Source organism: Manduca sexta, chromosome 26 (genome assembly GCF_014839805.1).
Source record: "Manduca sexta isolate Smith_Timp_Sample1 chromosome 26, JHU_Msex_v1.0, whole genome shotgun sequence".
In the NCBI taxonomy this organism is placed as follows: Eukaryota; Metazoa; Arthropoda; class Insecta; order Lepidoptera; family Sphingidae; genus Manduca; species Manduca sexta.
Genome location: NC_051140.1, coordinates 2,061,093 through 2,075,407, shown reverse-complemented (window position 1 = coordinate 2,075,407; position 14,315 = coordinate 2,061,093). Strand labels below are relative to the sequence as shown.

At 35.0% G+C, this 14,315-nt stretch overlaps 3 protein-coding genes across 5 annotated transcripts in view; 1 reads left to right on the top strand and 2 right to left on the bottom strand.

Moving 5' to 3' along the window:
* The window catches only part of LOC115454308 (transferrin-like), a 28,841-nt gene extending 22,904 nt beyond the window's left edge, over positions 1 to 5,937 (bottom strand). Inside the window, exon 1 of the mRNA XM_037443521.1 lies at positions 5,724 to 5,937. Coding sequence (XP_037299418.1) covers positions 5,724 to 5,808 — 85 coding nt within the window. The 5' untranslated portion in view covers positions 5,809 to 5,937. The remainder of the gene's footprint in view (positions 1 to 5,723) is intronic.
* A 3,863-nt stretch (positions 5,938 to 9,800) lies between these two features.
* On the bottom strand, positions 9,801 to 10,328 carry LOC115450413 (probable small nuclear ribonucleoprotein Sm D1). Its single transcript, XM_030178425.2, has one exon. The coding sequence runs from the start codon at positions 10,229 to 10,231 to the stop codon at positions 9,851 to 9,853; it is 381 nt and encodes a 126-aa protein (XP_030034285.1). The 5' UTR covers positions 10,232 to 10,328; the 3' UTR covers positions 9,801 to 9,850.
* Positions 10,329 to 10,705: 377 nt separating this feature from the next.
* On the top strand, positions 10,706 to 14,315 carry LOC115450412 (caltractin). 3 transcript variants are annotated; one of them, XM_030178423.2, is made up of 6 exons: positions 10,706 to 10,943; positions 11,065 to 11,236; positions 12,169 to 12,262; positions 12,461 to 12,634; positions 12,922 to 13,034; positions 13,669 to 13,860. In XM_030178423.2, exons 2-6 carry the CDS (start codon positions 11,132 to 11,134, stop codon positions 13,726 to 13,728), a joined length of 546 nt encoding a protein of 181 aa, XP_030034283.1. In that variant the 5' UTR covers positions 10,706 to 10,943; positions 11,065 to 11,131; the 3' UTR covers positions 13,729 to 13,860. The 3 variants fall into 3 exon arrangements, 2 of the variants coding, with proteins under 2 accessions (XP_030034283.1, XP_030034282.1); XR_005113096.1 differs by lacking the exons at positions 10,706 to 10,943; positions 11,065 to 11,236 and adding exons at positions 11,616 to 11,829; positions 13,897 to 14,315 and having other exon boundaries at positions 13,669 to 13,816; XM_030178422.2 differs by lacking the exons at positions 10,706 to 10,943; positions 11,065 to 11,236 and adding an exon at positions 11,616 to 11,829.

Genomic DNA, 14,315 nt, shown 5'->3' with positions numbered 1-14,315 from the left:
AACTGTGTTTATTTTATATAAGTAATGATATTATTAGTTAAGAAATCATACGCATCCTTTATTGCGACAAATTAATTACCCGTAAACAAGAAAACTGTAGAGCATAATATCCTTCACAGTTCTCGCTTCGTTGACTTTGTTCTTGGAATCCATTTTGAAAATAAAGTGTCTAACGAACGAATATAAAGAGTTTTTAAACATCGAAATGTTTTTAAAGCGTATCTAGTTTACGTTAGTTTCTAAAGGGTACCTATATATGTACACACATCGTGGATATTTATTATTTACGTTCGTTTCCAAAGGGTATGTACACACACATGGCGGATACGCCGCAAGGACGCTACACTCCGCGATGATGGTTGGATAAAAAAACGTAAAAGCAATTAAGGGGAGATAGAGGCACGAGTCGTGAGCACACTCGTGATTGGTCTGTTCGACGTTCAATGCGCCGATAGTTTGCGCGATTGATTCTTGAGTCGATGATCTTTATGCTACTACACACTTTCGTTCAATTTGTACATACGCAAGCTCATTCTGACCGTGCACCTAAACACTCCACTAATAAATTTATTCTCATTATCTGTGCCCTTCACTATACTGAATAGAATCAACTAAAAATAGAACGAATTAAAAAGTTCAAATGACCTGTTAAATTAACCAAAGCAATATTTTGTATTTAATGCAAAATAGATCCTTTTTAGTACTACTGAAAAAGAAAATAGTTTTAATTACTTCTAAACAAGGTAGTAAAATAAAAAACGAGAAATGCCCGCTTAAGGTTTCAAGAAGGTTTCAGGATAATTTTCTATTATTAAATGAACATCCATAGCACCCAAGATGTCACGTGGCGCTAAAACCGCAAATTTTATGAAGGTAGGTAAGTAAATAAATCGCATAGAAATAAAGAATGAATTCTCGACAGAGACGACCTACAAATACTCACTAAATTATTTCCCGTCCGACCTTACTTTGCCATTTATAAATATGCACCTTGTAACTTATATCACTTATATCATATGAATTTGATCAGCTTTTGCCGTAACCCATGCAGTTCGTCACAATTACAACGATTTGCAATATTGTCTGCTCTTTAAAATTATGGGATATTCATAAAAAAAATAATGTAGACATCCCCGAATACACTTATACATCATCCTTAAGATGTCCATTGCTCAAAATGGGTTACTTCTGCCGTGTGTATTCTGTCCCATGATATGATAAGGGTTCGCACTGTCGGGGCTAATTCTAGACTCCGGAGGTGATACCGAGCAAAAAAATCCAATATTACTTTACCCAACCCGGGACCTTATATTAACGTGGTGGTACTGCGCAATACAACTACGCCAATGAGGCAGTCAGTAATATTCATAACTATCCATAATTATGGTATTCATACAGGTGAATACCAGTTTCCTAATTTTTCACTTCAATTACGTTTTTCTCATACTTATAAGGACATAATTTCTATAAAAGTAGTCAACAGTTACCTACGTGACTGCATTTGAAATTAACCATATCATGAATTGACCATATTATACACACAATACATTCATAAAATCACCCAATTAATCGATTAATTTGTTTTTTTTTTATTGCCTTAGTAGGCAAACAAGCGAGCGGTCCGCCTGATGTTAAGCAGCATCCACTACCCATGGACTAAAGCAATGCCAGAAGCGCAGCCATGCCGTTGTCTACCAAAAAAAAATCTTGTTTAAAAAAAGATAATAATTGCATGATGATTATTGCAAATAAAATGAACCAATAAATATTAAATAACCATATATTTTTTAGTCAAAGCATCTCAATATCTTTTTAGCACAACCAAGCCTTCAACCGGTCAAGAATATTACGTCATTGCCAAGAATTGATGAAGAGATGTGGTAAAACCCGGCACATTGCTTTAGTAAAGTATGTTTCAACTGAATTTGTAGACGATGTAAATAAACTTAAGTGCTATTTTTTTAACTACCTAGATTATATGTAAATATCGTATTCAAGTATGAAATTACATACAAAGAAAATACGATTAAGGTATCATTTTCGTTTATACCATTGTTAATGCATTACGGAAGATCACAAAGAAGTATTATTAGATACTAGCTGTGCCCGCGGCTTCGCTCGTATGGAAATCGTAAATCCCGAGCCACGAGTTTTTTTACAACCACGCAACCTCTTCAACAGTAATCGTTATATTTTAGTCAATTTACATAAAACCGTATTTTACTATTCACCTAAACCTACCTCAAGAATTGTATTATCTTTTTGAAAAAAACGTACAAAAATCCGTGTAGTAGATTTTGAGAAATTCGATCACATACAGACACACCTTTTGGGGACTTTATTTTATAATATGTAAATAGATTATACTTAAGTATCTAAGTTTAAATATAAAGTTAATTCTGTAAGTGGCAACGTATAATAATGCAGTATTGACGATGTATCCTACAGACTGATCCCAAATGTTATTACCTAAGTACATACATCATACTTTTAAAGACGTATTGCGCCGATCCATCGTTACGAGGACAAATGTTTTTTTTTTTAATATGGGCGCCGAAAAGTGACCGCTTTGCATCTGGTGGTAAGTGAAATAGGATTCAAAATGTTGAGTGATGAGCGATACTTATCCCTTGCCAGTCGACAAAATTATGCCGGCCTGTTTGAAGACGGATATAATCAGGATAAATTCCGGAACACAACACACTGGAGGTTGAACAATACGCATTGAGTTAGCTAGCCGCTATCCGGACGGACATAAATAAATATCCACAAAATGGATATTTGGTATAAATATCATTCAATTTCAATTCATATTTTAATAGGAATATAAGGTGATGCCATATGACCAAATGAATATTTGAAATAATCCACCCATCAGGAAGTTATAAGAGTTATGTTCCCGTGACAATTACAAATAACTTTCATGATTACGAAGACATAAACTATCACGGCAAGAAATTGCCAAGTTATGTAACCATATTACAAAACGTGTGAGCCCTAAAAGCAAGCGATTTTACGGCGGGCAAAATCCGCGTTTGGGACGGTTGACCTTTTTGATTGTAGAAAGTATAAACGTAAAGTAATTTATATTTTTGTTTCGCTATTTCAGCGAGCATCGTAACTTATTCTTGGGTCGAGGAAATTAATGTATCTTTTTCTCCACGAGGTAGTTTAAAACCTGCCATAGTTGCAGGTTAGTGCCGTGTTCCAAGATCGCAGTATACCTATCAATATGTTTTTTAACAGGCTAACATAATTCTGTTGAATGGCGGAGATTACATTATCATTCGTTAGTAGATGTGCTACTGTCTAGACGCCACTGTATTTACCATGAGGTTCAGTAAAGCGGAGTCATGTTGCCGAATAAAAAAAAAAATCCACCGTAGTCAGTTGTCCTAGAACTATCTAATTCAGAGCAACAGACCGGCATAATTTTATCCACAAACTACTTTGGTTCGTATTTTGAACTATAAGCACTTTTTGCACTGTATTTTATTTAGGGATCACAAAGGGCAGTTTGACGTACTGAGTCGAAAAAAACACCTACATAGTATTTCTGTGTACATCATCCTTACTTGTCTCTAATCGTTGTATAACTTCCAAATATAAAAAAACCCACGAATGTTACAGAATTCTGCGAAATCCAACTCACGTAACTTTGTTCTGAAAAATTGGTTAGACAAGTTATAGCGCGACTGGGAAATCCCTTGCGACAGGGACTTCCACGTAGAGGAGCTTACGCAAAAACCAAAAACTGGCTGTTAATTAAGTATTAATATATTTAATGTTCTTTGCACTTCTGATAAAATACGAATTTATCCAAAAATGCTTCTATGAGTTGTGGACATACCTACGTGAAACCCTAAGGTATGAGAAAATTATAGAAAATTTAGATTGTAATTAGTTAAAACTAGAGGTTAAGTTTCCTTTAGCAAATGGAAATTTATAAAGGAGTTTACGCAATAAATGAGGATACGTTTAGCTTGCTCCATTGATTATTTTATCAGCATAATAGTTTCAAATTTGCAGGTTGAGGAAAACGTTTCGCGATACTGCCCAATATAATTTACCTACTTGGTTTTTGGGATTAGATGTCACTTATGCAATGTGCATAATTATGAATTCGACTAAAGCAAAATAAATGTAATAAGAATACGAACAGTAGCGTAGCTTTCATAGAGGGGCCCTATATCTATATTTGTAGGGGGGCCTTCAGGACAGTGCGACCTTTTGGGCACCTGCTTAGTTTAATGAAGATATGGGCCATGAGGGGCCCCAAAGCTCGGGAGCCCCGTATTACTGATACGGCTGATACGGTGGCAGCTACGCCCCTGAATATGAGACTATGCAGTGTGCGACGCGACGTGGTGTCACCCTTGGAACAATCTCCGAAACTATTGTTTCGAATTGAAAAAATGTTTTAGTGTTGAATTGCTCATTTATTGCGGAAAACGGAGAAAATTTATTTCTTTTGAGAGCTTTTGTTGCGTGCGCTGCGTAAACGGTTAAAGTTACGCAACAATCAAATGTAAGACAGAATTGTTGCTCTTAAAATATTCTAAAATAATATATCACTAACTTGCGAGAACGTAGACGCAACCCAATTTTTTTTATTTTTAAACTGAATATGCAGTTCGATCAAATATCCGATATGTTATTGTGAATAAAGACGTAAGTATAACCAATTTTGGGAATATTATTATAAATCAAAGGCCCACGCGGCATCTGTCTGCATGTCTAAATGCGATAAACTTAAAAACTACCTCACTTTCAACGAACTTTCATGAAAATAGTTTACAGACCCTGGTCAGGATATACTTTTTATCTCGGAAAAATATATAGCGGGACTTTTATCGCGGAAATCATTTTCACACGGCCAAAGCCGCAAGAAAAGGCTAGCTACTGGATATATTCTTATCGAGGTCTGCAAATATTTATTTTTGGTACTGGCATCCCTGCAGTCAATATTAGGGGAAATCTATAAATAGGTTACTGGAATCCCTCGGTTTAGTGAGGAATTAAATGGAGGAAGAATGAGGACTTTCTAGGATGCTCGAAGGGGAAAATCAGGGGAATTGTTCGCGGTCCCTTATATATATGAATGTGAAATTACAACCACGAGGTGTACACACTTAATTGTGTCCCTAGGGCCGCGACTAATGTCCCTCCGCGCATGGGCGTGCATTCAGTGAGAAGAACGAGCGCGCAAGAATTGTCCCAAACTGGACATGCATATATTAGGTATGTTATTGTTTATTGTGACATCGATGTATTAATAAACGTTTGTAAATTTTATTCAAATGGTTACCAATTGGATTGGTTCAGCATTGTGAATTAATGTTAATGAAATTGTGTCATAATTTGTATTTTTAATAAATTAAATACGTACCAGTAAACTAACGTATCGTGTTTCCTTTCATTGATAGTAAAGATGTAGGTAGTTCTATTATTAAATTGACAGTTTGTTTCGTATTAAAAAATATTTTTAAAACGTTCATGTAAGTACGTACCTGAATAAAAATTCTCCATCGCATTATATTTTTTTGACGTCTAAATTCGAATGCTGTTTTCGGCTTTACAAACAGGATACAATTATAGATTTATCTTAATTTATTATCTTTTAATCATATCTTAATACCGCAAACGTCCGTAGCAAAATTTAAATTTGTCTAATATCCTTGAAAAGACAAAAAATTAAAAAAAATAATTTGTAAAAAACTTACGATTTCCATTGGAGCCCGATCCGGTTCCTTGTAATAAAACAACGTTTATAAACGAAAAAAACAAAAACACGCTCACACTTGACATTTTGAATACGATTATTTAAAACAAATGAAAAACTCCCGCCAATTTGTTTTTCAATACATTTCACTGTCTTGTATAAAGAGGTGTTGTGTGGACATGTGTCCCGCGCGGACTGCAGACTTCAAGGCGATTACTCACATAATAAAGAGGCTTGGACGTTCATTATAATTCGGATTATTTAAAGAGGTCATCGTTTACTCGGAATTAATATATTAATAAATATAATAAACGAGATGTAGTTCGCGGCTTCGCCCGCATGAAACAACTTACTAGTAATATGGTAGGTACCACTTTTTGTACTTCCGGTATTTAAAGGTAGAAACCAACTTAAAATATACTATATCAGCTAAACCGCAGTAGCTCTCTATAGCGCAAGTGTATGAGGCCACTGCCAAATACGCGATCAATTTAGCCCGACAGTGTATTTCAACCAGAAACCTCAGAGCGGTAGTCCCCACACATAAACTACGCCACCGAGGCTGTCATAGATAGCGTTCCACCTTTTTCCCTTTTCAGGAAAGTTACGAAATGCCTGCTAATTCGATATATCAAGCAGTTATCTTAGTACTACAGTTACTAAGTATTTCATAGTTTTAGTAAGTTCAAGTTTATTAGGAAGCCCCTAATTATAATACCTAAACAATTTATAAAATCCAATTATTCATGTTTGTTTATTTATGTATGTAGGTATAATTAATTACCGATATCTTTTTCAGATGACTGTTTCCAGTTGAAATAATTTAATTGTAATGACAATTATTGGAACTGTATGACAAGTTTTTATTATTCATAATTTTATCAAATACATTAGGTGTTCTTATGATGTGCACAGAGTTGTCCTGTACCTAATCCTGTTTATGTCGTATTAGTAATATTAAAGTAGGTAGCTACCTAGCTGTGGGATCAGTCCCGGATCTTGTATTTTTTGAAGGCGGGGCAAAATCTGGATAATGCCGCCCCTAACCACCTATATTTTTACTTTTGTCATCATCATCATTATTTCGCGTTCCGCGGGAAATAATTTATGTGTGTTATATACTGGACTAGCTTTTGCCCGCGGCTCCGCCCGCGTTATAAAGTTTTTCAGGCTAAAGTTTTCCGTTATAAAAGTCACGCTATATATTTTCCCGGGAGCCTGTGTTCTTCCCAGGGTCTCAAACTGTCTCCATACCAAATTTTATCCTAATACGTTGGGTAGTTTTTGAGTTTAACACGTTCAGGCAGACAAATTCAGCGGGGGACTTTGTTTTATAATAATTTTTTGTATAACTTTTTAAGAGGAACAATCCCGTCATACATCATTGTTGCATAACTTTAACCGTTTACGTAGCGCACGCAACGAAAGCTCTCAAAACTAATATATTTTCCCCGTTTTTGCAACATGTTTCATTACTGTTCTGCTCCTATTGGTCATAGCGTGATGATATATAGCCTATAGCACTCCAGGAACAAAGGGCTATCCAACATAAAAATATTTTTTCAGTTCGAACCGATAGTTCCTGAGATTAGCCATTACTGAACAGCTCCTATTGGGTATAGCGTGATGATATATAGCACTCCACAAACAAAGGACTATCCAACACAAAAAGATTTTTTCAGTTCGAACCGGTAGTTCCTTAGATTAGCCATTACTGCTCCGCTCTTATTAGGTATAGCGTGATGATATATAACCTATAGCACTCCACGAACAAAGGGCTATCCAACACAAAAAGATTTTTTCATTTCGAACCGGCAGTTCCTGAGATTAGCCATTACTGCTCCGCTCCTATTGGGTATAGCGGGATGATATATAACCTATAGCATTTCACGAATAAAGGGCTATCCAACACAAAAAAAAAATTCAATTCGAACCGGTAGTTCCTGAAATTATCCATTACTGCTCCGCTCCTATTGGGTATAGCGTGATGATATATAGCCTATAGCACTCCACGAACAAAGGGCTATCCAACACAAAAATAATTTTTCAGTTTGAACCAGTAGTTCTTGAGATTAGCGCGTTAAAACAAACAAAGAAACAAACTCTTCAGCTTTATATAATAGTATAGATGTCGCAGTAATAAAAGTTGCGTTAATGATGAGTTGTGTATTCGTCTGCCAAGTTTGAATTTGCCGCCCTCTAAATTCGCCGCCCGGGGCACGGGCCCTGGCCTACGTACAGAGGCCGTGGCCAACATGCTTTTCTAAATTAGTTGATGCTATTAAAAAACAGAAAAATGTATGGGAATGATGTCCTATCGATAGAGCTATGTCTTTCTTATACAAAACTTTTTTTTACGGGATGTAGATTACGTCATGCTCCACTGACCCGCGAATTCAATATGGTTAGTGTTGGAATTCCGAATGTGCGGAGCACGGGGGTCTATATTTACCCATTCTCTAACTAGAATTTTTGGTGATTATATTTATTAAGTATTCATGTATGAAATTTGGCACTCTGTTAACAGAGTAAGACGAGTATGTGGTTTCAGTTAATAAACTCATGTCAAAATGACTCTATAAGTATTAAAATCATAAATTATACTGATTCCTACATTTCTGCAATCTAGAAATAGAAAAAATATTTTAATATGTTATAAGCGACGATAGCTTATTTGCAAGTGGAATGGACTGGCAAGATGGATGTTTGCAGGTCCAAAACCCGAGGGGGCTGCATCTCTGGCTTTTTAAAATGTATGTGCATCAGTATTCTTTGTACTTTATTGCTTGCTTTTGCGGTGAAGGAAAACATTGAAGGAAACCTGCATACCTAAGAAGTCTTATAAGAATTTGAAGGATGTGTGAAGTCTATCAATCCATACTAGGTCAGTGTGGTGGACTAAGGCCTTATCCCTTTCTGTAGTACCATGACTAGCAATGGGACAGTATATAATGCAGGGCTAATATTATTATATTGCCATTACATAAATTAATAAAATAGCATAATATTTAGTTTTTATTTGGTATGGTTTTATTCTTTTTTCTTATCACTATTCCCTCATCAAATATAGGAATTACGATTTCGTGGGACTTATTATGATCAAAACAGTTGTGTTTTTGCACATTTTACTAATCTTTATAAAAACCTTAGAAGTATAAGCAGATTTCAATGTAACATTTCAGTCCGCTGAATATTATAGATAAAAATGTACTATTCAAATATACATTTTTTCATGTTATTAACCATTTGTCTGTCCTGTTCATAATTACAGATATCTATCATGGGACACATAAAACCATTTTCACACTACATGTAAGCTTTTAATTATGCTTAATGTATGAAATTTAAAAGGAAGAGATGGGCGTAAGTATGCAAAAAGGATCCAACCCACAATATGGTCAAAAATGAGCCGAGTATGCCAAATTAATTCTAGTCTATAAGGTTTTTCCATAAGTAAAAACATCTTAGTCAAAATATGTATGTAAATTTGAACTATTTATAAAAAAAATGGGCAAAAATGTGATTTAAACTTTAATCTTCACTATTTCAAGTGTCACTTTGTGGGCTGGATTCTTTTTGCATATCTATGTCCAGATGGTCTAATAGCAATTGGTAAGTAATGGATCAAAACATTTACTTCATATAAAAAATGTTTATGAATGATCTGAAGGTATTGTTTATATTTGTGCTTATACTATTAAATATCTTAAAATGTTGCTTGATTCAAAAGTCTTTTTTGATAGTTTGAATAATTTTACAAGAATTTATAGGGCATTAGATATATATTCAAACTTTGTCAGGTTAACTGGATAATGCCTTGGTCAAATATTATTGTGATAATCACTGATAATTCAATGAATAACACTTTAATGGCTCTCTTATGGACCAATATCTAGTATGGACTACAATAAATTCATAGTAATAAGCATACCAATCAAAATAACACCATATCAACCCATATTGTTATTTTAATTTTTACCAAATGGTTTTTTGGCCCCATGAATGTTACTAAGCCTATTTGTTTGTTATAATGACAGACAAATGAAATGTTCACAAAAACATCAAATGAAACGCCGTGCCAGACCTTACAAACTGTAATCACAAAATGACTTATACACTAAACATATTCTATCGTCGCCCGCGCCCTCTGCCTCCACGGCCTCCTCGAGGCCCGCCGCGGCTGCCCCGACCTCTGCCGCGGCCACCGCGACTGCTTCCGCCGCGCGGAAATCCTTCTCTCTTGCCTCTTCCTTTCGGTGTGTCGTCAATCAACAAAGTCTCCAACGGCAAGCTGTCTGGTAACAGGAAGTATCTGATGTTGTTGCCGCGGATGCTCAACGTCTCGAGCTGCAGTTCTTCGCGGTTTTTCAGAGTAACTTTAACTGCTTTGAGATGTGTGTTCATCGCTACATCGACGCCCGTTATAGTTCCGTGCACTACGCTACCATTTTTCAACTCTATTGTCACGGTCTCATGACTGAGTTTCATTAGAAATCTAACTAATTTCATTATGTTATTTCTACTAGTGTTTTGTAAAATAAAAGCGGCGTCAGTCACCTAAGCTAACCTCAAACTTAGAAAACAAGCTATGGCGGGCGTAAAGAATGTTGCCAGAGGTGTACCTTGTAAAACCCCTTAATTATGTTTTTTTTTAATAATGCCACCAAAACCTTCTCAATTATATTATAAAAACAGTTTTATAAATAATCTGCAAAGTATGTCTTAATCTGACCGGACTCTACTTTTATACTAAAAGTGCTGGCCTAAATATTTTCGCCCTCCCTTGGCGTCCACATTTCCCCTGAAATTGTGAGAATCATCCTGATCTAGTATTACTAGACGTTTACAGTACTGCCAATTGTAAAAAAATCAAACAAAATATAGTTGCCAATTTATTATTTATTTCTGTGTCCAAAGGAGATCAAAGGTGGACAATGAGCTATGACAATGAGTCGCAGATACTAGTTTCAAATAGTAACTGTCTAAAAAGATTTAGAAATTTGTTCATTGTCGATGTTGTTTCCTTAATAATATTATAATCCTCAGAACCACGTCACTTAGCTACATTCATGCCTACATAATTGTTGTCTTTTTTAACTAAAACATTATTCAAAGACAAAGATATCAAAGAACATTATAATCTATTATAATACTGTGGATAATCTTAAAGCTAAGAGTACGTAATATACTACGCTCAAATACTACGTAAGACTGTTCTGAGGTAAGACTGAGACGTGATTTTTTCCATATATATTATAATTCTCTTTGCGTGATTTCACTGACTGTCACTGACTGCGTCATAGAAATTCAAGACAGTTGATTTGTTTTACGATATTTTTTAGTATTACAACTTTGTAAAACGGTGCGAAGTTTACCACCACTGGATAATTTAATCATAACCCGCTAAAAATGAATCAGGAGGAAAGTCTTGGGGAGGTCGAAGCAGACGCTGAAGAAAAGGCGGTAGAAAAAGAAAAAACTGTCTGCGCACGTTTAGTTCTTACTGACGAGCAGGTAAACCCTAGGTGAATATTCTAAGACTAAATGACTTGGGTACAAAACAAAAAACGACACGCCTTTATCTCCGAAGGGGTAGACAGAAGTGCAAGCACGGTACCCACTTTTTGTTATGGCAATATTTTGTGCATTTACACTTTACATACTATTTACACGAATTTACCTACCTAAAAAAAATGTTATCATTGGCAACACAGTATAAGGGGTGAAACAACCCTTCAACCCCTATCAACCCTTCAGGTGAATTAACCCGTGAGGTAGCTGAATGTTTGCCGGCAAACATTGACAGCTACGCGTGTGACGGAAAAATAACCTTATTATGTAGTATATATGTAGTATATAAGGTTATAATCCCGTGACACACGCAAATGTCATGTAGCTGTCTTGGCTCGCCGGCGATTCACGAGAGACCAAGAGTTAAAGTAATTGATCAATAACGCGACCATATAGTTCTAACTTGTAAAATGGAGGAAGCAATTTTTTCCGGTACGGTTGTTTATTCCGATAAAGAAATAAGTGAGGTCCGAGATTTTAAATTGCCATCGGAATTCAAAGAAGCTCAAGCAAAATTTGTATTAACTTCAGAACAGGTCTATTTTACTTGTAATAATAAAATTGACAGAAGCATAGCATAATATGCATATATATATATATACCTTGCCACTACACTAGGCCCAAAAAATTAGGTTCAGACTTCAAAGTATGAATTTTATTTAAGATTTATTCATGAGTGTGGTCAATGTTTATCTTTATCATCATCATCTGCTACAGGATGTTTATTGCTGAACATGGGCCTACCCCAATGATTTCCAAATCGCCCTATTGGAACCGGCCCGCATCCAACGACCTCCTGCGACTTTTATGAGGTCATCTATCCACCTCGTGGGTGGACATATTAAAAGTTACAATAAACATATTATTGTTTTTAGGAGAATGACTTGCGAGAAGCATTCAACCTTTTGGACTACACTGGTGAAGGGAAAATCAATGCTGAAGATTTTAGAGTGGCTATAAAAGCATTAGGTAAATAGAAAACCACAACATGAAATCTTATTTTCTTATGTTGAGTTTCCATTAGCATTTTGATAGAAATGCATAAGCAATTCTAATAATAATTAAAACTTTATAGCATTGCAAAATGTATCGAAGCATAATTCCCTCTTTGTTCACTTCCACGTTAATTAAGGTATGTGTATGGAACTTTTGTTGGGTCTTTGCCAGGTTACGAACCTACTAAAGAAGAGCTCCAAAAGATGATAAACGCTGTAGACAAAGGGGATACTGGCAAACTCAGCTTCGAGAACTTCGAAACCGCCATTATGAGGAAGGTCATAGCGCAGGACAGCGATGGCGATATTATGAAAAGTTTTAGACTATTCGATATGGATGATAGTGGTGAATAAGCCTTCATAAATAGTATTTTCGGTTTATTTTATTTCTGCATTGATATATACCTATATAATCGTTATAATTATACAGTTTACGGATTGCTGGAAATAGTTTATAAGGGAGAAATTTATACTTGCTAATAACGCAGTAAATTCGTTGCCCACAACTGACCGTTTGTGTATAAAAATGTCTGATGATTCCAATTATTACCGTTTCAAAAAATAGTAACGTGTATAGTAGCTTTATATGTAAGCCATAGTCACAACTTTATAAATTGAAATCTTACTATTCAGGTTTCATAAATTTCGAAAATCTGAAACACGTGACCACTATACTCGGCGTGCACCTCAGCGATGAAGAGATCGAGGAGATGATCGACGATGCCGACAAAGACTTCGATGGTTTAGTGAGCACAAAATATCCTTATTATATGTACAGTGGAGACTCAATTAACCCTTACTAATGGTTGTCATGAGCCATTAGGATAGTCGAAAATTCTGTTTTTTGAAATAAGTATATGAAGAAATCAGTTTTTATCAATTTTAATTATTATGAAACAATTTTGTTAGCAGTTCCGCTCGCTTTAATGAACATTCCCAGAATAAAATGTAGCCTATTGTGGTGGGTTGTAGTAATGTAGTTACCTATCGGTGAAAGAATTTTCAAAAACTATATTTATTAATATAAATTATTTTTATTAGGTAAGAAGTTTTTGAGTTTCATATAATTTCATCTCGAAGCGGCTCGCGGTAGGCAATCCGTATACTTAATACTCGTAAGTAATATAATAATTCAGTAGAGACTCGTCTCCGCTGAATTATTATATTTACCAAAGAGTGATGGAGGAACCATTTTATATTTATATGAGTAATTTTAATTTATATGAAAACCAAAATGGCTTCTGAACTCCTATTCCCTATCCTATTTTATTCCCATATGGGCTGCGTTACAAAATATGGAATTAAGCTTTGGCTTTAAATTTCCATATTTTTAGAATCCACATTTTCAAACCTTGTCTATGATTGTTTTATTGTTTACAGATCTCCGTACAAGAATTTATGAAAATGATAAAAAATTGCGTTAACATCGTAACTCCATAAAAATATATTTGCGCAAATTATTTGAATGAAGAGAAGATGTTAGTTACGTCCGATCCGTCGAAGTTGGTTATATTTTAAAGAATGAAATGTAATGACTTACTTTATATTGTATTATAATAAAATGATATTCAATGTCCATTTTAATAATTAATATTGTTTTATACCTAGATGGATTCATGGTCGGCGATGCGACGTAATCTTTTATTAGAGAAATTTCTACGGTCAATGTGCAATAATGGTAGCTGAATAAGTTCAGTACAGTGCTACAGAACTCAAATCTGAGCTATAAATATCGATAATTACTTATGTCTTATAAATATACTTATAACACAAACTTTGTGACTTTCGAGCGTGTAGATCTAGCTTTATTGCAGATTACACATGCTAGAAATATTAACAGCTCAGTATGTGAAACGTATGAAGAAAGTCAACACTCAACTGTCAAAACAAACTTTTGAAATTTTATTGAAACGGTCGGTTTCAAACGATTGGTTTGTGTTTTATACTAGTTTTTCAAGAATTGGAAAAAGTATATAGATTAATTCAATAGAATAATAAAGGCATTATAATCTAAAATTATGGGTAAG